Source organism: Tauraco erythrolophus, chromosome 8, assembly GCF_009769465.1.
Source record: "Tauraco erythrolophus isolate bTauEry1 chromosome 8, bTauEry1.pri, whole genome shotgun sequence".
Taxonomy (NCBI): Eukaryota; Metazoa; Chordata; class Aves; order Musophagiformes; family Musophagidae; genus Tauraco; species Tauraco erythrolophus.
In genome coordinates, this window is record NC_141472.1 from 29,723,209 (window position 1) to 29,747,264 (window position 24,056).

At 38.5% G+C, this 24,056-nt stretch overlaps 1 protein-coding gene across 1 annotated transcript in view; it reads right to left on the reverse strand.

Annotated features, from left to right (window-relative positions):
- The window catches only part of CNTNAP5 (contactin associated protein family member 5), a 299,098-nt gene that overhangs the window by 219,702 nt on the left and 55,340 nt on the right, over positions 1 to 24,056 (reverse strand). The window contains exon 2 of the mRNA XM_086616177.1: positions 6,110 to 6,211. Within this exon, the coding sequence (XP_086472303.1) occupies positions 6,110 to 6,211 (102 nt within the window). The remainder of the gene's footprint in view (positions 1 to 6,109; positions 6,212 to 24,056) is intronic.

Below are 24,056 nucleotides of genomic sequence, written 5' to 3' on the forward strand. Positions count from 1 at the left end.
TTATTACAGCCTTCCAGTACTTAAAGGGGGCCTACAGGAAAGCTGGAGAGGGACTTTTTACAAGGGCATGTAGTGATAGGACAAGGGGAAATGGCTTTAAATTGAAAGAGGGCAGATTTAGATTAGATATAAGGAAGAAATTTTTCACTCAGAGGGTGGTGAGGAACAGGTTGCCCAGAGAAGCTGTAGATGCTCCATCCCAGGAATTGTTCAAGGCCAGGTTGGATGAGGCTTTGGGCAACCTGGTGTAGTGGAGGGTTTCCCTGCCCATGGCAGGGGGGTTGGAACTAGATGATCTTTGAGGTCCCTTCCAACCCAAACCATTCTATGATTCTATTATATGTTCTCTTGCTTTCTTTTACACCTTATTTATAATAGGCTATTGTTATTATTATAGGCTATGTTTATTTTCTTTTAACTTGTTTCTACTTGCACACATTTATTCTCCATATACACCCATTGTTCACTTTAGCCTTACGAATAAGTAAACAATGCAGCTATGAAGAACACAGAAGCCCTTAACAAAGTATCTAGAGCAGCAAATTTTCATTGATGCTTCTGCATCATCGTGCACGTTTTGCCATTGTTAATGAAGTTTACAAAAGCACCTCTGCGTGGTTACAGTGAACACAATCACATTGGGAAGGAAAGGGGGAAATACTGATCTGAGTGTAAAGTATTAACAGTTCTTCACGTAAACTGCAAGAATGATTCCAAATACGCATATCCAAAGAAAAAGCATCAATAAACTTTGGTTATAAGCACATGGGTTTACTTTAATATTTTAATCTTATTAACTGATCTGTCTCAAAGTTGCTCCATGAATAGTTTATTGAAGTGAACCGAGTTGAAAGATCAATAGATGTGGCTTATATCAAAGACGTCAATTTCAGTAACTTTGCTTTTTAAATAAAGTCTTGATTTTCCTGGACCACATTGGATTTGCCAACTCGCATTTGAAATTTCTTTAACTAAGAATAGGTGTTAGAATTTTCACTATTTACAGTTCATTAAAGTAGGATTTAGTCCCAATTCCTGCAACAGAAGCATGTGCATTCCATAGATAGAATTGAGTATCATCCCCACTCCCCTGGATGACTCAGTCTTCACTTCTCTACTAGAACTCTTCAGGGAAAATAGTTTGTAACAAAACTGATGGGTACTACTTGCTAGTGCCATGCTTTATTTTTACCCTTTTCAATTACAACAGAAGTCTTCATCGTCATTGTGATTATTTTACCTGCCTTAATCAGAATACTCTCTCTCATGAGCATGCCATGAAAGACCTAACAAGAATATTAGGAATTTCATCACTCAATTCTTCTCTCACTACTTAATATCTCTCTTTTAATGCCATACAGATATACAGCTTAGAGAAGTCTATAGTACTTCTCACTAAAAATCCTAATGATGTTTCTTCCTCACTGACCCTTTTTTTCTTTCTTAATTTTAAATGCCATATAAAGAATATTTCTGTCTGGCTTTTAAGATACAAACTATATCACTGTGTTTCAAGACAACAAGCTGCGTACTTCTCCTACACAGAATTGTGACTAATGTACACAGGAGCCAAAGGAATCTTTCCTTTGGACGGTAATACCCAATATCTGAAATAGACTCTGAAACATTATAGTTGCTGTTTCGTTTACAGTTTTATTCCAGGAACTGGCAGGACACAGAAATTGAATTCAGAAGTTCTGGCAGGTCTGTGGCACAAAGTTGTTTCCTTCAACACTCCAAAGAGCTTATTCTACATGTTTTCAGTAAACATTAAAAAAGGTGGGAACTTTCATCTTTCCTTCATTGTCTCTTCAATCAGTCTTTCTACAACATAAACAGCAACAACTAGATGGAGGAAAATCACTTAAAACAAGTAATTTGTTTGATGAGTTTACCATTTAAAAAAAAAATAATCTTTGCTTTCTCTGTTCTAGTTTATGTGTAAGTTCTTAAGCCAAGCTTATTACCACAGGTACTTTCCAGTAGTCTGTTAATCATCATAATTAGCATTTGCTCTATGTAGTTTATGCTCTCTCCCTTTTGCTGCTAGAAGTGGCAGAAATGCAATATGCTTTCCACAATCACATTTTGCTTTACTATGCACTGCTATTTTCCAGTTTGAGCATGGCACGACAGGTTTATATTTTTGAAGTCAAACAAACGATACACACTGAATGGAAGTTTGGGAGATCTGTGGTGAGCTTGAGCTCTCAAATCTCAGATTACGCTACAACTCTGAACTGCATCTCTCTTCACAGGAGCATATTTGTCTGTTGGGAACGTCAGTCGAGATGTAAGCACTGCATGACACAGCAGTGACACCTGCTCGTAGCATCACCTCTCCAGAAGCTGGTCTTGCAAGAGAGATGTTATCGTTACAGACGATGTCTTTACAGAACAGCAGCTGCTTCATACACTTTCCCCTGGGAAAAAACCCACTGTATTTCCGTCTCCCAAACCTTCCAGCATTACCATTTCCACAGATGGACAGTAATTCTACTGACTTGTAAGGACGGCAGTTAAAATCCCTGCAACAACAAAGCTGCACTGGCTGCATGACTGAGAGCAGAATGAAAGATTTTCCCGTCGGGGCTCTCTCACTTCTGCTAGTAAAGTATTAAGCAAACACATAACTTCTGACTTTTGTGTGTATGCTAAATCCTCACCAAATACTGCTGTGAGTACCCCAAAAATAAATAAATATTCTTTTTCCTCCATGTTTGCTCTGTTATACAGAGCAGGTGGCACGAGGGATACTGTCATTTTTTTTCAAAACAATCCGTGTCCGTGCATTTCTTTTATGTACATCATTCCTAATAGCATGTCACACTTCACCTCGTACTTTTTTTAGCATCAAAAAAAACACATCCAAAGGATGGCAACTCTTTTGTAACCATTTGTTCCTCTACCCACCCGTGGTGTTCACCTTGAGCAACACTTGTCAGGGCAGGCCCAAGACAAGAGACAAGAACTTAGGATGCAAAGGCTCTAATAGGAAACGAGGACTACTGAAGATACAATATTTACAGCACATTGACTCCTTTGAACAGGTACAAGCATAAGCCTGACAGTGTTTTCCTACAGTTGGGCACAAGGAAATTGAAGAGGACTGCAAGTCTTTTATTGGTAGCATGGCATAAACATAAACTAGTCAAAATGTGGCTCTGATTACACCCACCAGATCTGTACATTTGTTTTTAAGTAATCTGGAAAGTACTAATGTATGAAGATGTCACACATGCCCCTCTCAAGAAAACAGGAGAGAGGATACTCAAAGTCAACACACGGCTTGGCACTTCGCATGCCCCTCAGAAACGATGTTGTAGTTTCCCCGTTCTGCCCATCAGATTCCTATTCGGCACTGATAGGATTCTGTGCATTGTGAAAAGACTATACACCATCATTCCTCATAGTTCACACATTTTGCACTTTCTGTAGACCATTTCAAGGCAGAGGTTCACCATGGTATGGAGAAAACATCCTACTGCAGAAACAGTGCCACAGAGATACGTTGCTCGTATTCTTCATGGTAACAAACCATAATGCTAGAAATACGAGGAGAACGAAGATCAGATGGTTTCTCAGCTGGAGATCCGTATGACTCCAAGAAATACAATCAAATACTATTTTTTCTTTTTCAGACCCTTTGAGAGTTTTGCCATAATTAATCCAAAAATTGCACTTAAGCCCAGCATTATGAAGTCAGTGCTCCCTGATGTTCCACAGGGCTGCTCAAGATGCCCATGCGTATTCGTAGTTTATTAATCCAAAGCAAAGGGAATGCCTATTTCCACCCTACAGTGCCTTACAAACAGCTCAACTGGCTTTACATTGTGCTACGAACTCTTGGACTTCCTGCTGCAACTAAGTGGTTCCCTGCTGCAGAATTTTTCTTTAATGCCCAGATCAAACACTTCCTGGCCATAAAATAAATTCTTTTTGACATTATAGATGTTTTATATTCCCATACATAATTGCCTGTGCTGACTACTCAGACTGTGAGCTAATAGAGAACGGAAAAATCTCAGTTGACGCAGTTATATTGCAGCAATTTTCTTATTCTTTTTAATTATTTATTTACTGTAAACAAAAAGCTGATTAATCCCTTTCATGGGTAAGTAGTATGTTTCATACCTCACAGTCATATTTATCAGAATTATACTAACTGCTTTACTATTACCAGATTTATCAGTATTTTAATTGAATGCTTTCAGCAGTTCATACAAAGCTTTACTCATGGCTAGTTTGTGTATTGTTTTTTTTTTTAATGGCACATTTCACTGCTGCAGGCCTTTTTTTAAGCTACAGCCTTTTAGTTATTGTTATCTGTTACAGAATCAACTCGAATTAAGACTTTCTATTGATGTAGGTCTGGATTGTATTTTATAAATTCATTTTCACCTGTTGCATTTGTATTTACGTTACAAATATATTTATCTGGCTTTCTACCTTGAGGCTCTCTTACTTGCAGCATGGTCTTAATTACAAAACTAAGCAAACTCATCAAAACATTCTAACATAATCAGAAAGCCATAGCACAGTCTTTGTCAGTGAATATGATTTCTTGTAAAGGTATCTACTGTTTGCATTCAAATGCCAGGCAAAGAAAGTTCCTTCAGCCACCATCTACCACTGCTTGCTCCTCCAACTCAAGATGAAGCACTCGTATGAATTCTGTTGGTGCTCCATCTGTGCGTTTCTACAAAAGTCTGTGCAACGAAAGAATTAAGCAAGGTAGAATTTAGCTCATAGGTCCTTGCATTGGGCTTAGTTCATCAGTTATCACATAAACCTTTAAAACATGAAATAAAAGTTGCTGACAACTTCCTTGCTTAGGGTTCAGTTTCAATACTCTGTCTTCCTGTTCTATGATTTATACCAAAAGACTGCATGGACCTTACTGATGCAATACGGTATGTCTGAAAAACTAGAATACCTTACACCCCACTATATGGCAAAATTACCCTAGTACAGCTAATTAAGACCCATTTCATTTTCTGCCCTTAAATTGCAATAATTTTCAATTTATTTTAGATATTGTTAATATCACTTTAAAAATATCATACAGTCAGAGCTCAGCTTGCAATGATATTGACTTTGGATCTCTTCCCCTTTTCTGCAGATATGGTCATTAGAGCCTTTTCCAAAATCATGTAAGCATGTCTATTCACCGTCCCAGCAAGCAGCTGGAGATACAAGCAGGGCAAATTCAAATAACATGCTCAATGTTTACAACTTTCTCTATGTTGTGCAACTACCATATCACCTTCTACTTGCTGAGGAACTCTAGTTCAGGAGTTTAAATACTATATAGTAACACTTTTCTAATGATCTAGCAACTCCTTATCAGTGCCAAGCATCTAAGAGAGCGCCCTTTACTGTCTTTCTGTAGATTTATCAGTGTTTGATTGAAACTGACATTTCTGAGATTGTGTTTTAAGTAGGAAAAATCTCATTTATTTTCTATTAGTATACTTTCTAGTGTTTCTTATAAGGAAAATCACATATAATGTGATAAAGCAGGGCTTTCCTCTTTTTGAGGCTCTAACTTAGGAATAAGATGGGAGCCAACAACCCAAATTTGCAACACAGCGTCAAATGATGTCCTCGAGACTTCCAGTTTCTCTTTTCTGATACCAACTTTGATCCTGGTAGTCTCGCCTTGTGTGTGAACTCATTATCCACGCCGCAAACATTCCTCGTTGCTAATGCTTGAAAAGTTTTTTCATTCATTTTCACTGTTTTTGCAGAGTTGTGTAATCATTGAATTCCACTGGAACTCTGATAGCTTTAACAAACATTTACATTTTAGAATAGAGTCTTCAAGCCTAATGATCTTCAAGCTCTAAAGATTATGGGAACTCTTCAAAAGCAAAAAGACTATCTGAACTTCCTTTAGGGTGTTTCTACAAGAGAAGTGGAGAGCTTCACATTCAATAAAAGTTTTCTATAACAAAGGAATTTCTCCTAAATAGAGCTCTCACAGAAGCATAAGCTAATGGTTCTATTCAACTTGGCTCTGAATGCACGGCATACAAACAGCATAAAAGTTATTCTTTGTAAATGTGATTAAAAAGAATAGTTTAGGCATTTCATACTGCAACCTTACCATCTCGCCTGTTGAGCTTTGCAAAGCTGGGACTGAAGAGCTCAGAGGAACTGGTAAGGGCTGTTGAAGGTAAGGGAGATACCAATGCATCATCACAATTATCTAAAAAAAAGGCAAAAAACAAAACATACAGAGGTTATCACATGAGCAAAAAATATGCCAACTTATGCTATCTTGAGGTGGTGTTTGTTTCTACTTGGTAAAAGAGCACATGTACTTGAATTGATGTGCGAAACTTACATTTACCATTTACAGATAGGAGCTGTTAAGATACTGAATATTTGAAAAGCTTGCAAACGTTTTCCTTTCAGAGAACCCGATTTGATGGTCTACCCTCCCTCCTTCATTCCTTACCCAAGCTCACTCGCATGTATGAATTAGTTTTGTTTGCTCAAACGAGTAGTCTACTGTATCTTTCCCCTCTCACTTCCGCATCCTCATTCGAGGACAAATGGGCTAGGCGAACACTCAAGTTGAAATTTTTGAGCCCATAACACTTCAATTATAATGAGCCAGATTACATTAAAATATTTTTCATCTCTTTCTGCAATGGGTCTCTACAAAAGCATCCAAGCTGTTCTAATCAAAATCTATCTCTATAAGAAAAATCAGTGTAATGAATGTAATGCACATCAGTGCATTGACTGATGGACCTCAAAAAGCAAACTTAAGTACAAAATCCTTTCCATCTCCTGGGTTACCATCAGCAAAAAGGCTTAACAAAATCTGCAAGTTAAACAAATTAAGAACAAGTATGCTGCTGATGTTTTGATCATGGGCATAATTAGCCAACAAAACAAGTTACCAAGGTCCTGAGCAGATTCTCTATCACTTACAGCGTTTAAATCTCAAAGAGAACTTATGACTGCAATGCAGAAATGTCTGCAGAGTGCCACGCTCCCTGATACGCATCAGATCAGGCCATAATTGTTCTGCCTGGACTTAAAAAAAAAAAAATCTGTAAATTAAAATGAGGCTTTTAAATTCACTGCCACTTCTGACCTGAACAGTAATTTAAACAAAGATCTCAAATATTAAGTACATTGGGACACCAAATTCACCCAAACTTATGTGTTCTACAAAACCCAGTGGAGAGGTTGGGAACCTCTCAAAAGGAGGTTCAAAGTCTTAGCAACAGATCTACATGACTATCCAGCATCACTTAAAACTAGAATTGAAAATAACTGGATACAGAGATTTCAATATAAGTAGTGTCTAGACTGCTGGCTCTCTTCAGTTCCCTGTGGTTGCTTCAGGACCAGGAGACAACTCACCATGTCAGCCTGTGATCCACAAGTTGGCTATGGCAAGAATCACAGTGACAATCTCTGGGTTCTCACTGTTCCCTGATGGTGCGATTGGATATTTATGGGACACCAAGTGTCTCAGCACAGCAGCAAGTGTAAACATTTCAGAGCAATGCATTTAAGGTTTTCTCTGGGATCTCTGGAGGCTCCAGCCTGGGAAGTGACAATTAGCTCTTCTAACTACCAGATGCTTTGTCTACATTTCCACATCCTTTGCTTCTGTCCCCAGATGCACTCACTTGGATCTCTGCTACAACAACATTACAACGTCATTTTCACACCAAATTCTGGGATATTTTTTTTTGTTTTCCTCAACAAAAAACCCACTACTGCCAGAGATCCTTCCCTGAATTCATATCTAACTATAAAAACATGTCATTTCAAGGCATCAGGGCTTAGACAGCATTAACCATTTGGAAATAGTTCTGAGAGCACCAGGATCAATACAGTCCAGCTTCTGATAGATAAGAGAGTAATGATTGATCGACTTCAGAGTGCAAGCAAGAATTTCCTCCAAGTGAAGTTGATTCTTGAATGGGTACTCTGACAAGATGCAAAATCACTCTTCTGCCTTTCCCTCAGTCAAAATTCACCTTGCAACACTGGAGGTTGCACTGAACAGCTTTACATGCACAGATCTAGAATACAGGACATGGCACAGCTTTTACATACCAAATGAAACGTCCAAGTGCAGTACAGTAAAATGCTTACGATGCACCAATTAACTTGTACACGTACAATAATCCAGATCATATGCAGAGCAGCTCTCATTCATCCCTTGTCAGAGATGGTACACATATGAGCTGTACAGATTTGAGATTGATATCTCTTTGTAAAACTTCGTTGAAATACAGCATGGGGTTCAAAAACATAGGATGTGCACATAAAGAGAGGATCATTCCATAGATCCTGCTTCCCTCACAATGCAGAATTGGAAAAAAAAAAAAAACCAAACACACACCACCAAAAAAACCCAAAACAACAAGCAACAAAACCTAACACATACACTTCTCAAGACTGCAAAATTCTCTAAGAAAGGATGTTATTATTATATTTCCTGTTTTGATGGGTGCAGATAAGAAAGACAAAATATCTTGTGCTTATGCAAGCTCAGGGAAGATCCATGGTAAAATCAAAAGCAAAGCCAATGTATCCTGATTCCCACCACGCAATCCCAGTAGCTACATCTCAAAAGATTTTATCTCCCTTGCTCAGTGTGGCAAAACCAGGCCTCTATTCCACCTGCTCCCAGGTTTCTAGTTTCTGAACCTACTCCTTTTGCCTTGGAAGTCTGAATGTTAGAACAAGAACTTTGCTTCTTTGAGTCAACTGCATTGTGTCTATTAAAAACTTTTTTTTTTAACAAAGAAAATTGCACACTACAGAATCATTGAAAATAACTGGACACTCAAAGAAAAGTGTTTCCTAGACAGTTGTTTTCTTCTGTGTTTCCTTGCTGATCAGACAATTAGTAAAAAAAAAAAAAAAAAGAAGAGTGTCTAATTGTAGGTATAAGCCATCTTCTTCATGAAAATCACATAACAATACAGATGTTGACTCGTATTTGATAAATGAGTTCTGACCTTGACTATGCTGAGTTCTGAGAAACACGCAATTATGGTTAACATTTACAATGTTATGTGTGTTACTAGAACTGTCATCAGCAATCTTGCTTCTGAAATGCGTGGTCAGCAGGTCGAGGGAGGCGATTCTGCCCCTCTACTCTGCTCTTGTGAGACCCCACCTGCAGAACTGTGTTCAGCTCTTAGGTCCCCAACACAAGAAGGACATGGAGCTGCTGGAGAGAGTCCAGAGGAGGGCCACAAAGATGATCCAAGGGCTGGAGCACCTCTCCTATGAAGACAGGCTGAGAGAGTTGGGGTTGTTCAGCCTGGAGAAGAGAAGGCTCCAGGCAGACTTAGCCTTCCAGTACCTAAGGGGGGCCTACAGGAAAGCTGGAGAGGGACTTTTTACAAAGGCATGTAGTGATAGGACATGGGGTAATGCCTTTAAACTGAAAAGAAGGTAGATTCCATTTAGCTCTAAGGAAGAAATTCTTCGCTCTGAGGGTGGTGAGGCACTGGAACAGGTTGCCCAGAGAAGCTGTGGATGCCACATCCCTGGAATGTTGAAGGCCAGGTTGGACAAGGCTTTGAGCAACCTCATCTAGTGGAGGGTGTCCCTGCCCATGTCAGGGGGGTTGGAACTAGCTGATCTTTAAGGTCTCTTTCAAGCCAACCCATTCTATGATTCTATGAAACGAAGAAAAATATTTACCTGTATCAACTCGATTTTTCTGACTTTTATTCACTTTTGATTTCTAGAAAATAATAATAAATTAACAAAAAAAATTAGAAACTCACCAACCTATTATGAAGTTGTTTGGTTTATTGGTTTTGATTCCTTTCTTGTAGCTTTAATTGCCCTTCAAGTAAAAACAAGGGGAAAAAAAAAAGAAACCTTCTCTTCTCCTTCCCTCCATTTTGTATTTTCATTTGTCCAAAAATGTATTTTCATTTTGTCCAAAACCATTTCTTTAAAAATACAAATATAAATGTTATCAGTTCAAAAGCATCCAAGTGAGATTTAGACACTAAAACTCGTGGGCTCTTTTGAAACATGCCAGATAATACCAGCTTGAGCTAATAGTCCATAAAATAGTGAACTTCAGAAAAGCCCTTTTGCTCAAATATCTAATAAGCTCTATATTTTATGAAGGCCTTCAACACCTGTGATATGTATGAAAAAATAAATGAAAAAAATGTATTCAATTCCCAGAGAGACAGGATTTCAAATGCTTCTGAAGCACAGCAGGCTTCTGAAACATAGCTAGTATGTTACCAAAACTGAGTTGCATAGAAATCAGAGATTCAGCCCAATTTTACTAATTCTTCAAGTACCTGTTTTACTTCAGTGTTGCTAGGCATAGCATGATCCAGTTTATAACTTTCTTCAAGTTTGGGATAACATCAGTGGCAGCAACCAATATGAATTTAGATTTCTGATTAGTAGACACTAAAGATATTTAGAAAGTCATAAACCCCCAAAACCCCTTGTGATCACACTAACGTTTCTTTCACCCTGCCCTTTGAAGAGGATCAATCCCTGGAACACAGGCAGGGTTGTTACTAGCCATAACTGAGATTTGAACTGCTTTTAGTAGCACTGTACCCTCACCAAGACAAACGTGCAGAAAATCTTTGACTCCAAAGCTCACATCACTTTTTACCTGATAGTATATTGCTAGTCAGGAACTCTTATCGGTATGATAAGTAGTACCATACTTACACCAACTATCTCATATCACCATAAATAGAAAGTATGTGATGAGCCATAGTAAGACTGTGGTCTATGCTGCAGCTACTCCATTAACGACCATAAGCATCATGAAATAGTCATAAATGCCACAACAAAAAAAAAAAGCAGTACCCAGAGTAGGAACATGGGACTAGTATTGCTCAACAACGCAACTGAAGGAAGGGTAGGGAAGAGGACCCAGCATGCAAACAGAACAAAAATTGCCTCCTCTTTGCAAAATATACAAATTGGAGAAGATGAAAAAGAAGAGAAAATTATAACCCAGAAACTGGCGTGGGTAGACACTACAATGGAGTTCAAAAGAGGAATTCAGAAAAAGATAAGTGACATGTCTCCTGCATCATCCCACAGTAATAAAAGGGTTTTTAAGGGAAGGTAACTGCCTCCCGTAGGTGTTTTTCAAGCACACAGGGCCCGGCATGTCAGCAAAGAGCTCCCGGATTAGACCTCTCGTACGCCTCTGCTGAAGCAGGTACAAGTTGTGCAATGAGGGCAGGAGCACTTGTGACCAGCTGTGCAAGCTCTTGCCCAAACCACAATCCCTGAGCCTCAGAGGCAGTTTAACACGGGCTTCACAGAATCCCACAGACCTTTTGTCCAAAGCTTGCTATTTAAATGTAGATATATCTATTTTATAGTAAACATGAAGGATATTTCAGGGTAAATTAGAGGCCTTGTAGCTTCCTCCGGGAGGCCTCGCTTGGAACTTAAAGGTATTTTATTTAAGTGGAACTTTTGTTGCCAAGATATAATTTTATTCATATTAAAATATCAGCAGAGTTACAGATGGTGCTGAAGTTAAATTGTGTGCATCATTTTGATTGCAACTGTAAATTGTCTCCGTACTGGGATTTGAAGTTGAAAAGATTCACTGGTACTTATAGGCTAGATAAAATTCCTCTTAGCATCACGCCCTTAATGGCATACTTTGTTTTAAAGACGTAAACCATGCATTTTGTACCATGCCTCTAACAATGCTCAGGAGTGACAATTGATGCCTTCCACTTCATCTGTTTTTCTCCTGCCTTCTGTAGCTACAATTCTCCTTTGTAAAGATAAGAAATAAATATTTGGATTTACTGTGGAAATTAACCTTCCACCTTTACAGTCCAATGAGATGTATGTACATGGGAGGAGGAGTTTCTGTTAGTGGGAAAAAAAATACACACAAAAGAAACAGGAAATGCAGTAACACAGAGTGTGGCTACAGATTTGGAAGAGACTGAGATGCATATCATAGCAAGAGTCCCTACACGAAGCATCTCACCAGGACTACCACATACTACCCGGTTCTGCTACCATGAATATCTTAGTAAGTGATTCTTGGAAAGATGAAGAGAAAAAAAAGAACCAGTTTTTCTGTAAAGAGAAATTCCTTCACTTTTTTTTTTTCCTAGAGACTGGATACATTCACATGCACAGCTGTGTACTCCATCTGTTAGCTGAAAGGCATGACATATTTTTCAAGATATAAGACACTAGAGAAAGTACTTAACAACACAACAACGTTCCTTTTTCTTTCCTCGCTGTACTGCGAGTAAACATCAATAGGTTAGCTAATCCTGAACTCTTCCTAAATGACTGTAAATTACATAAGTGTTCTTTCATATGCCTGTAAACCTTCACATAAAAGTATTACTCAATCAGTGCATTTATAGAGCATCCTTTTACGATGCAGTCTGCACACAAAACCTTATCTCACAAAAAGTGGCCAAGTCTGGTTTCGAATGATGTAAGGAGCTCTCAAAAAAACTCTGATTCAATAGTTGGTAGTCTTTTCTTTTTTTTTTTTTTTACTGAAACAAGCATGTCTGCTGTGTAACTCCTATCACAATAATGAAGCAGGAGTCAATCGAGGAACAAAGCAATCGTGTGAATTTCAAATAACCATCAGGGCAGCTCCGGTAAACTAATATATAAAAGCAATTCTTGTTTCAGGAGGGTCAAAGAACATCAGACAAAGCCAATTACCAAGAAAAACTAAAGAAAAATGGTCTTATGTTTAAGGAACAAGTGTTCTCAGATTCCAGCTCTGTCATAGTCCATGCCATTTAGATGAGTAATAACGTCTGCATCTATGAAATGGAGGCACCTGTCACTTCACCTCATACTATATGCTTTTCATCAGATCACAGACCTTTTTTTAGTGCAGGAATGAGCTTTCACCAATGAACAGCAAATCTGTCTCAGAAATCCGTTGAATAAGAGGACAGTGAGACTTCAGCAATTCCTGAAATCATTGTTATTTCTATATGGAAGAAGGAAAAAGAAAAAAAAAAAAGACCACATCGAAAGGATGTGGTGACTTAGCTTGTCAACATTTATATTCCAATGAACAAACCTGCAAAAGCATATCATTGTCCAGAGCTGTGATTTACGCTCAGCAGGTGTCACAGCAGTTGTCAAGAGTTCTTACTACTTTCTACTCAGAACATAATGCTTCTTGTGCCTATTTGCCTTTTCCTTCTGCATTTGTGAGATACTGCTAACTTAAGAGTTCTTTGATCTTTGACCTGAGATCAAAAAGCTACAAAGCTGACCCAGTGGGTGGAACAGGTTTTACATCTGAAGTTTGCCCTTTTGACATGTATCACACCTTAATGGACAGACAGTACGAATCCTTTCAATACATGGCAGGGTAATATATCCAGAGATTGCCTTTCTGTATAGGAAAACATTGGCAAGTGATTTTGTGAGCACAGGGCAGTTTTTGCTATGTTATGAAAAACAGAGTCCAAGAACACACGGCCTTTTGCTATGACCACATAGCATCACAAGCATTCTTTTTATCCTGGCCAACATAAGACTCGTTACTTGTGCATTTCAAACAAAGTAGTTAATACATTCCAAAGATGAAGACTGTCTTTTAAACTTCCAGAAGTTTTAGCAGCACTCACAAAAACATAAACTTGATGTCCTTCAAAAGCATCAATCTGCTACAAGCATGCCCTTTTCATCAGAGGTCATCACTGAAGGAGGAGTTCAGGACTCTGTCAATTAAACTATGGATTTCAAAAAACAGAACAGCATTTGCCTTAAAATATCACCATACATACAATTAAAACAACATTGAATTTGTAGAAAAAAACACATTAATATATCTGCACCCATCAGCAAGGCTGACAGGTTCATTATTAGAGGAAAGAGAGAAAAAAATGATCGGAGGCAGCCAGAATGAGTTCAGTATAGGCATTCACCGACATAAAATTAAAATGCACAAAGGGTAAGACATATTTTCTGCTGATGTTACTCAGTATTAAGATTGTTCAGGAATTTATTAGTGAAGTAGCTTTTCCAAGTTGTCTAAATACAATTTTTAACATCGGAATGTAAATAGGTGTTTCAATGAAAATAAGGCTTATTGAAAAAAAAAAAAAAAACCCAAATCAAATACACAAACAAAAAACCCCAAGCAAACCCCGGAGAGAAATAAAGCAAGCTTTCTGCACAACCACAGCAACAAACAGGTTACCATGCTGTCTGAAACATGGAAACCAGTTCAAGAAACACAAGTGCTTTATTTGCAGGGGTGGGGAGAGTTGACCATCTCAGGTAACTAACACCATCAGGGAACAAGAAATCCATTTTCCAGCTCAGTTTGGAACTAGAACAGCTTCAGCAATCTAAGTAGAGCCATACCACCTTCTACCACCTAATATTCAGCCCAAAGACATAGAAATATAGTTCTGACTACTTTTCTGAACTGGATGAGTCTTTCATACAGATAGACATCTATGCCATTTCCCACACCTTTAGTGACCTTCAAATTCCACACGCTTGCAGCAGCACTGCTGCAAACTTCAGGGGAGCATCTCAACATCAACTGTTAATCACCATCACAGAGACATAAGCTCAGACCCTTAAGCAAGGGCTTCTATTACCTTCCTATGCCTTTGCAGAGGTGCACAGTGTTAGTAGGGGCACCTCAGAGAGAGAGAGAAAAAAAAAAAAACTGATTCCTATGGTGGGTTTCCTTTTGAGGATTCACACTTGGCCTTGATTTCCCTGAGTTCAGGGATAAACGTAAAAAGGGAAGTTAAGAGAGAATTAGCCCTTTATAAGTTCTTGTCTTCTGCTTCCCCACCACAGTACTACGGTTCACATGCTCTCAGTTTCTTTGCAGTGCTACAGTTTCCCATCACCTCGGAGTAAGACCTACGAGCATCTGCATCAGTGTGTGCTGTGGTTTAACCCAGCAGGCAGCTAAACACCACACAGCCACTCGCTTACTCCCCCCACTAGTGGGATGGGGGAAAGAATTGGAAAATTGATGGTCAACTTTCCCTCGGTTTTATTATTCAGCATTATATGGCATACAATATCCCTTTGGCCAGTTTAGGTCAGCTGTCCTGGCTGTGTCCCCTCCCAGCCTCCTCACTGGCAGGGCAGTATGAGAAGCTGAAAAGTCCTTGACTTAGCATAAGAACTGCTCAACAACAACTAAAACATCAGTGTGTTATCAACATTATTCTCATTCTAGATCCAAAACACAGCACTATACCAACTACTATGAAGAAAATTAACTCTGTCTCAGGTGAACCATGGACACTGCGATGCCCAATTCCCATTCTCTCTCTTTTTAACCCAACTATCACTTCAAAAGGACAATGAAGTTGGGCAATCTCCATCACGTGGGGAAACTCAATGGGGCCTCAGCTTTCTCATTCTCAAACAAGATTTTCCTGCTCTGGTTTTCCTATGGACCTCTATGGAAAAGGGCTCATTTGTAGAGGCAGCCATTGCAAAGACTTTCAGACAATGCCATATCTTCATGTGGTAAGGTTATTTTGTGCACATCTAAATTTACAGCTGCTATCTCTAAGCAAACAACAGAAGCAGCTAGAAAGGTGTGGAATGCTGATGAATTTCAGAGGCAGACACAGGTAACAATGCATAGCAATTTAAAAGCCATCAATAACCAAGAGGTTGTCCCTTGAATTTTCAAATCAATCATGGCCAAGTGAATTCAATTTTTATTTTTCCTTTGAATCTTAGGTGAACTCATGGATAAAACTGATTAAGGGAAAAAAAATACACAGCATGGAGTTCACTAAATATTTTCTGTTTGGAAGAGAACCTTTTCAAATCGTGTAACATGCAGGATGGCATACTGAAAAGCAATTATAACTCTGAGAATTTCAGTGCATCCCATAAGGCTGAGAGAATGTTCAATTTGCAGGCTGTGAGCAAGGATTAACAGAGATGAAGGTAGCAGTAAGTGCCCATGTACCATTGCATTTAAATGTAATGTCATTTCAAGGGATGATAAGTAATCATTTCATGTCTCAATAACCTCCAACAAAAATGCCTTATTTAGCCCCAAAACACCAATTTTTAAGACTCTTCTATGCAAGTTAATGGTTTAGATAAGGGACTGGATTGAAAAAAGTTTAAAATTCCTATTCTTAAGCAAGGTGAATGCAGCTTTGATGTCAGTTTAAAGATGAAAATTTTCTGCCAGGCATTTCTTAGGGCAGTGCATTCTCTCTTCATCAGTCACAGTGGCATTTTTAATGCCACAGGAGAAAAGAAACCTACAGATCTCTGAGATAGAACACATCAAATAAGCAAGAGAGTTTATACACAGATTTTGATTTTTCTAACTAGCCATGGCTATTTTGGGAATCAGTATTGAGATCCTCATGCTATAGTCCTTGCTACAATCTTATGCTACATTAGGCTCCAATCCCATTCTCTGAACAAGACTCATGGCACTAAATGATCATTGTCCTCGGCCTTCACATCATTACAGTGTCTCTGTCATTGAATTTTCTTTTAAGTGGCAGGTATTTCCTGACTCTCTGAGAAACTTTCATCACCCACTGACATTACGCAAGGATACTAGAAGATGATAGCGAGGACAGAGGACTCCCCAACAAGCAGTCAGAAGACTGGGGCACACCATGAGGGTGTTTGCTGCATCACCTTTCCCAGTGGTGCCCTATCCATCACCCTAAAATACAATCCTAGAGCTGTTAGGAAGGATGAATTTGTGGTCCAGACACTGAACTGGCAAAGATATTTTTAATTACCAGCTCAGTCACAGACTCATTCAGGATTCGAGCCTTGCTGAGCTCAATTTTTCAGATGTATTATTTCCTGATTTCATTGGTCAAGACAGCAACAGTTTGAGGAAAACGTGTTTCTCACTCTCATAGCAGGCAAGGGTGAGAACTATACAATCGCGTGAATGTACAGAGGACAAGCTGAGGACTGTGGATGAAAAATACAGAGCTACTCAGGAACCACAGGGACTACTAAAACCTGAACTTTATTTGCATGCAGAAACAGTATCCTTCTCAGTCAAAACTGAAGATGCTTTAGACAACAGATATCTCCCAGAAGATCTATTAAAAATTGAAAATATTTATATTATCTATTATTAATAGATTCAGCATACATGTTCCCTTCATCCACATTAGTTGATGCTTTTTAATTCAGTATCCCGGAAAACATATAAGAACCTGGCATGCCTTTCACAATCCCAAAGAATCAGATTTTTTCATTAATGGAAATCTTAGAAGCCATCTAGAGTGGTGATGTCAAGGCCACACTTGTCACACCTGGTTAGCGGCTCACTTCCCAGTCCTGTTCAAAAATCAACTAGAAGTTTCACAAGCAAAAATACAGTCCTGATACAAACATATCTGCTAATTATCAGGATAATTTGATCCAATCTAGTGTTTTCTGCATCACAGACATTTTCAAAGAGACAGATCACCAGTAGCTCTCCTGGATTTAACACAGAACACAGGTGAGCTGGAGGGTGGAGGGGAAAACTCTCATAACGTATGCATGCGCTGTATAATAGAAAAAGAAGGAGAAAAGACATAACCAGAACATGACAGGACTACTCATGCTAGGGGGTTGCAAAATTTGTTCTGCAACAAGTTCACAAACATTAATTACAGAATTAAGAGGTAAAATACACTAAGGATTGTAGTGCAGTATTTCCTTCACATGGAATTAAATAAAATCAGGCGTTCCCTGTTTAAAAAGCACAATGAAAATACAAGGAACTGAAAAAAAAAAGAGATAAATCCAACAAGATGGCAATTTTGATTTTGATTTAAAGTATTGATTCATGTATCAGCTTAAAAGCAAGCAGAGCTCTAGCAGTCAGCTACCTTTTATTTTGTCTAAAGAGGCCATTTTTCACCCAACAAGGAAAAAGGTTCACCTCCTATCAACAGTCTTCATCATGACAAACTTTGTATATGGAAAATAAAAAAGGCCCTGATAAAAAAAAAAAAACAATGATGAACCCAAACCCCATGTTCCACTGCCTCCTGTCAAAAACAGTATACAAAACAGATATACAAAACAGAGCCATCTTTGCAAAGTTACTGTAAGAAGCCTTTGTAGATACAACTGTCAGACATGGAACAATTTGGGTAATAATTTGATAACTTTATTTTCAGATATGACAAACAGACAACTCCCTCAGGCTCCCCAATTGCTTGTCACTTTGTTATAGACAGATCTTACTCCTTCAATACTGAATGACTAGCTCAAATGCTTTCAACATATAATTATGGCTCAATCCAGGCATGCTTCCTTAAAAACAAAGAAACTGTATATATTAGGATAACAATCTTTTAAACACAGAGGAAAGCTCAGCTGTGTATTTTCTTACTTTGTTTAAACCAAATTCAGATCCTGCTTAGATTTCTGCTGGTTCACATCCCATTTTAATACACAAACTCCCACAGGTTTTATCTCTTCAACAAAGCAATTAACAAAGCGTGGCTCATGCCATTAAAGGTTTATTTTATGCCCCTCTAAATCCCTTGAGATAAATAGGAATTGATGTTTATTTTGAGGCTTTTGAAATCTGAATTATTTCTGCAAAGTCCTACAGCCCTGAAACTAAAATCTAATTACCTGGAAGTGTTTGCACACAAAGTATACATTCAAACTCATTCCCCTATGTGGCAAGCTTTTTAAAGATCAAAGAGTTGCCTCTAGCCTTGAGGCTCCTTGTTTGAAAACTCACGGTAACATTTAAAGGTGTCACACACCAAAGCCCAGCACATTGCTTTGAAAACACACCCGTCAACTCTGGAAGCAGCTTTCCTCACTACCAGCGCTAATCAAAGGGACCAGGAATACATCATTAGAAGATCCATGGTCAAGGCCTCCACCTCAGGAAACACAAAGCCCAGCTGTCTCACAAGCAGTTATTTGCAGCATCTTAACTCAGTACACCAACCCAATGAAAAAGCAAGAGAGATCTGATCCCTTCAGTTTTAACCTGGAGGAGTCAACAACCAGCACTTACTCCTTTTCTTGCCATTGAACAAAATCACTTAACAAAACTCAAAAGTGCAGAACGGTTGAGGTTTGGAGGGACTCCCAAAGGTCATCTGGTCCAGTCTCCCTGCAAAATCAAGGTCCCCTACAGCAGATTGCCCAGGACCATGTCCAGACTTGTGTTGGTGCTGATAAATCTTTTCCCTAACCCTTAGGGGCAAAGAAGCATGGCCCACTTTGCAGATTCATTAAATCTATCCTATAACAGAACATAGCATTCAGGAATAAAGAAGCTCTTTCAACGTCCTGATGGGCTGTAACCTGAAGAAACTCTATGAAAAGCCACATTCTTTTTCCTACAAAGCTGAAAGGAAGTGGAAGAGCTTCAGACAAATTAATTTTCCAGGACAGAAAAAAAAAAAAATTAGTATGATAGTAACATCTCAAAATTTTTGTTCATATGATAATGTAGAGCATTAGACTAAACAGATGATACAGAAATTGTCACCTGTCTTTCAGGAAGGTTTAAGGAGTGCAGATCATTTTCTCCTCTTCATCTGTATTCTTCCTATTTGTTTTCCTTTTTTCTTGAGAAATAAAATCAGTTCCAAATCATCATGCTATGTAATTGCTTGTTTTTATTTGGGTAGGTTTGCTTTTCGGAGAAACATCTCGAATACGAAAAGATTCAGCAATATGCCTGAATAACAGTAGGGGAAGTGTCATTTGTTTCTTTACCTCAGGGACTTTCAAAATTATGAAAAAAGAAAGAAACATGTCAAAAAGTTAATTCTAAGATATATTTCTCTCCTACACTCATTTTTAACTGTATGAATCCTGTGTTACCCAAAAGATGCTGAGGTTGGACCATATATTATTGGAGACCATACAAGATATCCCACTGGCTTTTGCAACTTTTCAGTTTGCTCCCTTCACCTAGATTGGTAATAAAGAAGATAATGAGGAACAGTGGTCAAGCCCCTCCCAGCAAACCCATGAAGCTCTAGAATGACCTGAGCAATGCCTGGAAGGTTAAGTGAATTTTGATGAAGTCATCAGCTTCAGCCACAAAGGGCTTGAGCCAATGCCAAATTAGGTCAAAGGGATTTTTTTTTTTCCCCTCCATTAGTTTCAATGGGCTCTGAATAAAACCCGGTGGGCTCTAGCATGCCTAATAATTGTAAAGGGAATTAAAATCCCAGTAAATCATTCCAACTATGGACATTTGAAACCAGAATGACAAAGGGAAACTAGATGATCCCTTGCATATCACCGTGTGAACCACTGAATTCATGCCAAAACTGTGATAACATTGTCCCAGAACTTAGAAATACCACCTCAGGCAATGCAAGCCAGCATCTACTCAACCAGATTAATTCCTGTCCTCTTGAATTCCAAAGTAATAATTCCTCATAAATCCAAGCTATTTTTTTAATGTGCTCACATCAACCCCCCTAAATAGCCTCTCTCACTCTCAAAGGCAGTCTACTTTTCACAAAAAGATTTCAAAAGTATTGGTAATCTATTGGTATAAAGCAGAGACCAATTTAGAGACCATGACACTATATCTTTTACAAACAAAAAAATATAAAATGTATGGCCACATATAATTTTATTTTTTAAATAAAGCTAGGCCAGTTTGCTAACCAAATTCACTGCACAGACAAGCTATTGCCACACAGAATTTCACTCTGAACCATTCTGTAAACATTGGTCACCACACGATGTTGCTTATCACTCATTTAGTTATTAACTGGAGGACACTCGTCGCATTTTGTCATTGCCCTGCCTAATGCTTAAATACGATTAGACTGACATTATTTCATTTTTATTTCTTGTCTGCACAAGTGTTTTGAGAAAAAGTCCATGTCCCTTTGACATTCACAGGCACTCTCCGCAGACAGCTGTCCTAGCAGGACTACACTTAGTAGTGTCTGTGGGCAGCACATATCAAAGCATGCCAAGCCTAGTTAAATGAACTGAAGCAAGCCCAAGCTTGTTTGTTACTCCAGTAACATACAGTGGTCCTAACTGAGGTAGGGATCATGCAGGGCAGGAAACGCATACAGCAAGAGACAGCTTTGGAACAGTGCTTTATGCAACATTATGCATGCCTTCCCTTTCTCTGGCAAGGCCTGATACTATATCTCCACATTGCATTGTGGAAACGGCACAGGAGACTCAAACAAGGTTGCACAGAAATCCTTTGGGATAAGTGGAAATTGAACTGACCTCTGGAGAACCCCAACATCGAGCAGCTCTGCTCCCGTTAACCCTTTTTCTTGTTCTCATAGAGCCACAAGAACGAGTCATGTGAAACTCAAACGCATGAAAAGCGCTAGAATTGAGTTTGGAAAAAGGACAGGGAAACTAAAGCAAAAAATTAAGAATACAGGCAATTAGAAGAGTTGAATAGGATAAAAATAATGAGAAGAGGACAAGCCATGACAGTTATAACCTTCCACTTCTTAAAGAGCTCAGACCTGTTAGTATAGCATTTGAATGAAGCAAAATGGAGTGCTATGAGGATGGTAGAGCAGAAGCTAATTTAGGTACATGTCTGGAGCTTAAGTTGATTAGGTCATTCACAGCCTGAAGCTTTCTGGCCATAATAAAGCCTATTCCAAACCATCCCTGCTGTGTCTCACTTCTGTTTATTTGACTAGTTCTGTTCAAAGTCCAGATTTGGCAGAGCCTCTGTTCCCCGCAATGCGCATTTCATTTCCAACCATCTGCTGAAGACTCAGAGCCTCATCTCTGAAATTTGAAAGATTTAATGACAATTAGCTTGAAAATACCCTTTTTAATTTTATTAACAGATTGTAGAATCAAGAAAATTCACAGGGGAAAGATATATTAAATAGCACTGCCTTTCCCCATCACTAGACCTGCCTACCAAACAGTAGATACAAGGCACATATGGGTAGCTACAAAGCACTTTGAATTCAGAGCTATGACATTTATCCTGTAAAAACAATCACAACGCCCAACTTGTGCTATCATATAGCTTTACTGACTCAAATAAGACCTTGTGGAGATGCACTAAGCCATATGAAAGTCATTCAACAGAATCTTGTTATTTGGAGTCAAGTCCCCTACCACTGGCCCAATCTGCCAGCTCACTGCCCCCTCCCCAAATATCAATCTCAATAAATATTAGATGAAAGCATATTCTTATGTAGCTGGTCTGAGAAGTTCAAGTTTCATAAGAATTAGTCTGGAAACTTTCATTGCTATGCAATTAATATATGATACGGGACAACTTACATGCTTTGAATAATTTTTACTTTTTAAAAAACAGTCACTCATTAAGTGTCTTTGTTTCAAGACACCTGTAAATTCATGACATTTTCATACAAGTCAAAGGCACTTTGCTTTCATCTCTTGGAAACAGTCTTTTTTTTCCTAATACTCATTGTCACTGCACATAGTCTCTCTCAGCTTCATAGTAATTCATGTCACTGGTAATGACTTATACTGTTAATGTAGTAAAACAAGGCAAACAATTATGCCCTGAAAAGAAAAATATTTTGTAAGATTTAACAGCATCTCAGACACCAACACAATTAGTTCTACCTGTCAAAACTACAAGTGGTCAGATATGTCCCAAGAACGCCTGTCTATCTAAGAGATCATGTCCAACTACTTACATTTCTTCCAAAGGAGAAATTACCTCTTTTGGCACATTATGAAGCCAAAATGTTTTATTTTTTCCAACTGGAAGAGACATCAGGTCTTTCCCTCTGCAAGCTTGTACTCAACTCTGCCTTACATACCCAATGGAGAGGTGTAAGTCCAGTCTACAGCCAGACTTATTTATGGCTCAGATTCCACTGTGTACTCCATATGGTCAAACCACTTGTTCTGCACAGGACAATCCAGATCAGTGCAACTCAAGTCTGCTCTCAAAAATAGTTTCTCCATAAAAATCATACAGGACAGGACTCCTAAGCTAGACCTGGTGGAAAGGCAGGGTTTCAGAAAACCTGGTATATAAAAACAAATCTAGAGTAATTTGGGAGGTCTGTTTACTTTCCAGCCCTCTGAATTATGTAATCTGGAAACCTTTAGTTTCAATGAGCCAAGGATAGAAGTCACAAGGTGAGTTACCTGTTTTCAAACAAGGTACACTTTTCTGAAACAAGGCACGAAGTCTTGGATGCAGCCCCGCTTCCCACAAGGAAGCATTTGTGCAGTGTCCCTTACTGAAAGCACAACTTTATTATTTTTGGAAGTGTAGAGGGAGGAGGTTGGATTTTGGAGCTAGTAGAAAAGTAATGGCTAATAAGCCAAGCAACTGCAGCGTGAAAATATGACAGGTGCAAAATTAGCTTCTGTATTTCCACGCCAACCGGAGTGTGCTTACTCATTCATAATTAAGCTTTTCACACCTTATGTAGTCCAAACGGATTTCTGGCAATGTTTACTATCATAACACTTCTCTTAATAGCAGAGACCTTAATAAGGAAACGCGCCTTTCAATTGCACAAGTAGAGACTAGGTCTCTGAGTCCTAACTTCATATTTTATATTATTTTTTAATCAGGAGTAAACAGTTCTGGTTTTAACTTCTTCCTTTAATTAAGTAGCATTCCATAGCTCAATAAATGACCCATAAAAATATAGGTAATTTGGGCAAGTGGAAGAGTTTTATAATTTCAGACCTACCTGTTTTTATTCTGAAAACTAGTTCATTTCCAATCTTGCTAATCAGCCATTCTTTCCCAATACATTCTGTAATTACTTCTTTTTTTAATGTGCAACCTTAGTTACCTCAAAATATTGTTACACCTTCCTATCAACTTGGCATGTGAAATAAGCTGTACTTATCTCTCTATAATCAACAGGCTGGATATTAAGAAAACTCTGATCGACAACTGAGATGGAAAAGTATTGCAGTAAACCAGAAGTATTCAACACTTTTTCTAACAAACTTCAATATATCTACCTGCGTTCTCCTCCTGGAGGGAAGAGATCTGAATACGTGTGCATTTAAATCCCATGGATATTCTAGAAGGAAATTCCACTTGAGAAATGTATTTAAAACAAATACTTCCACAGAAAAATGTT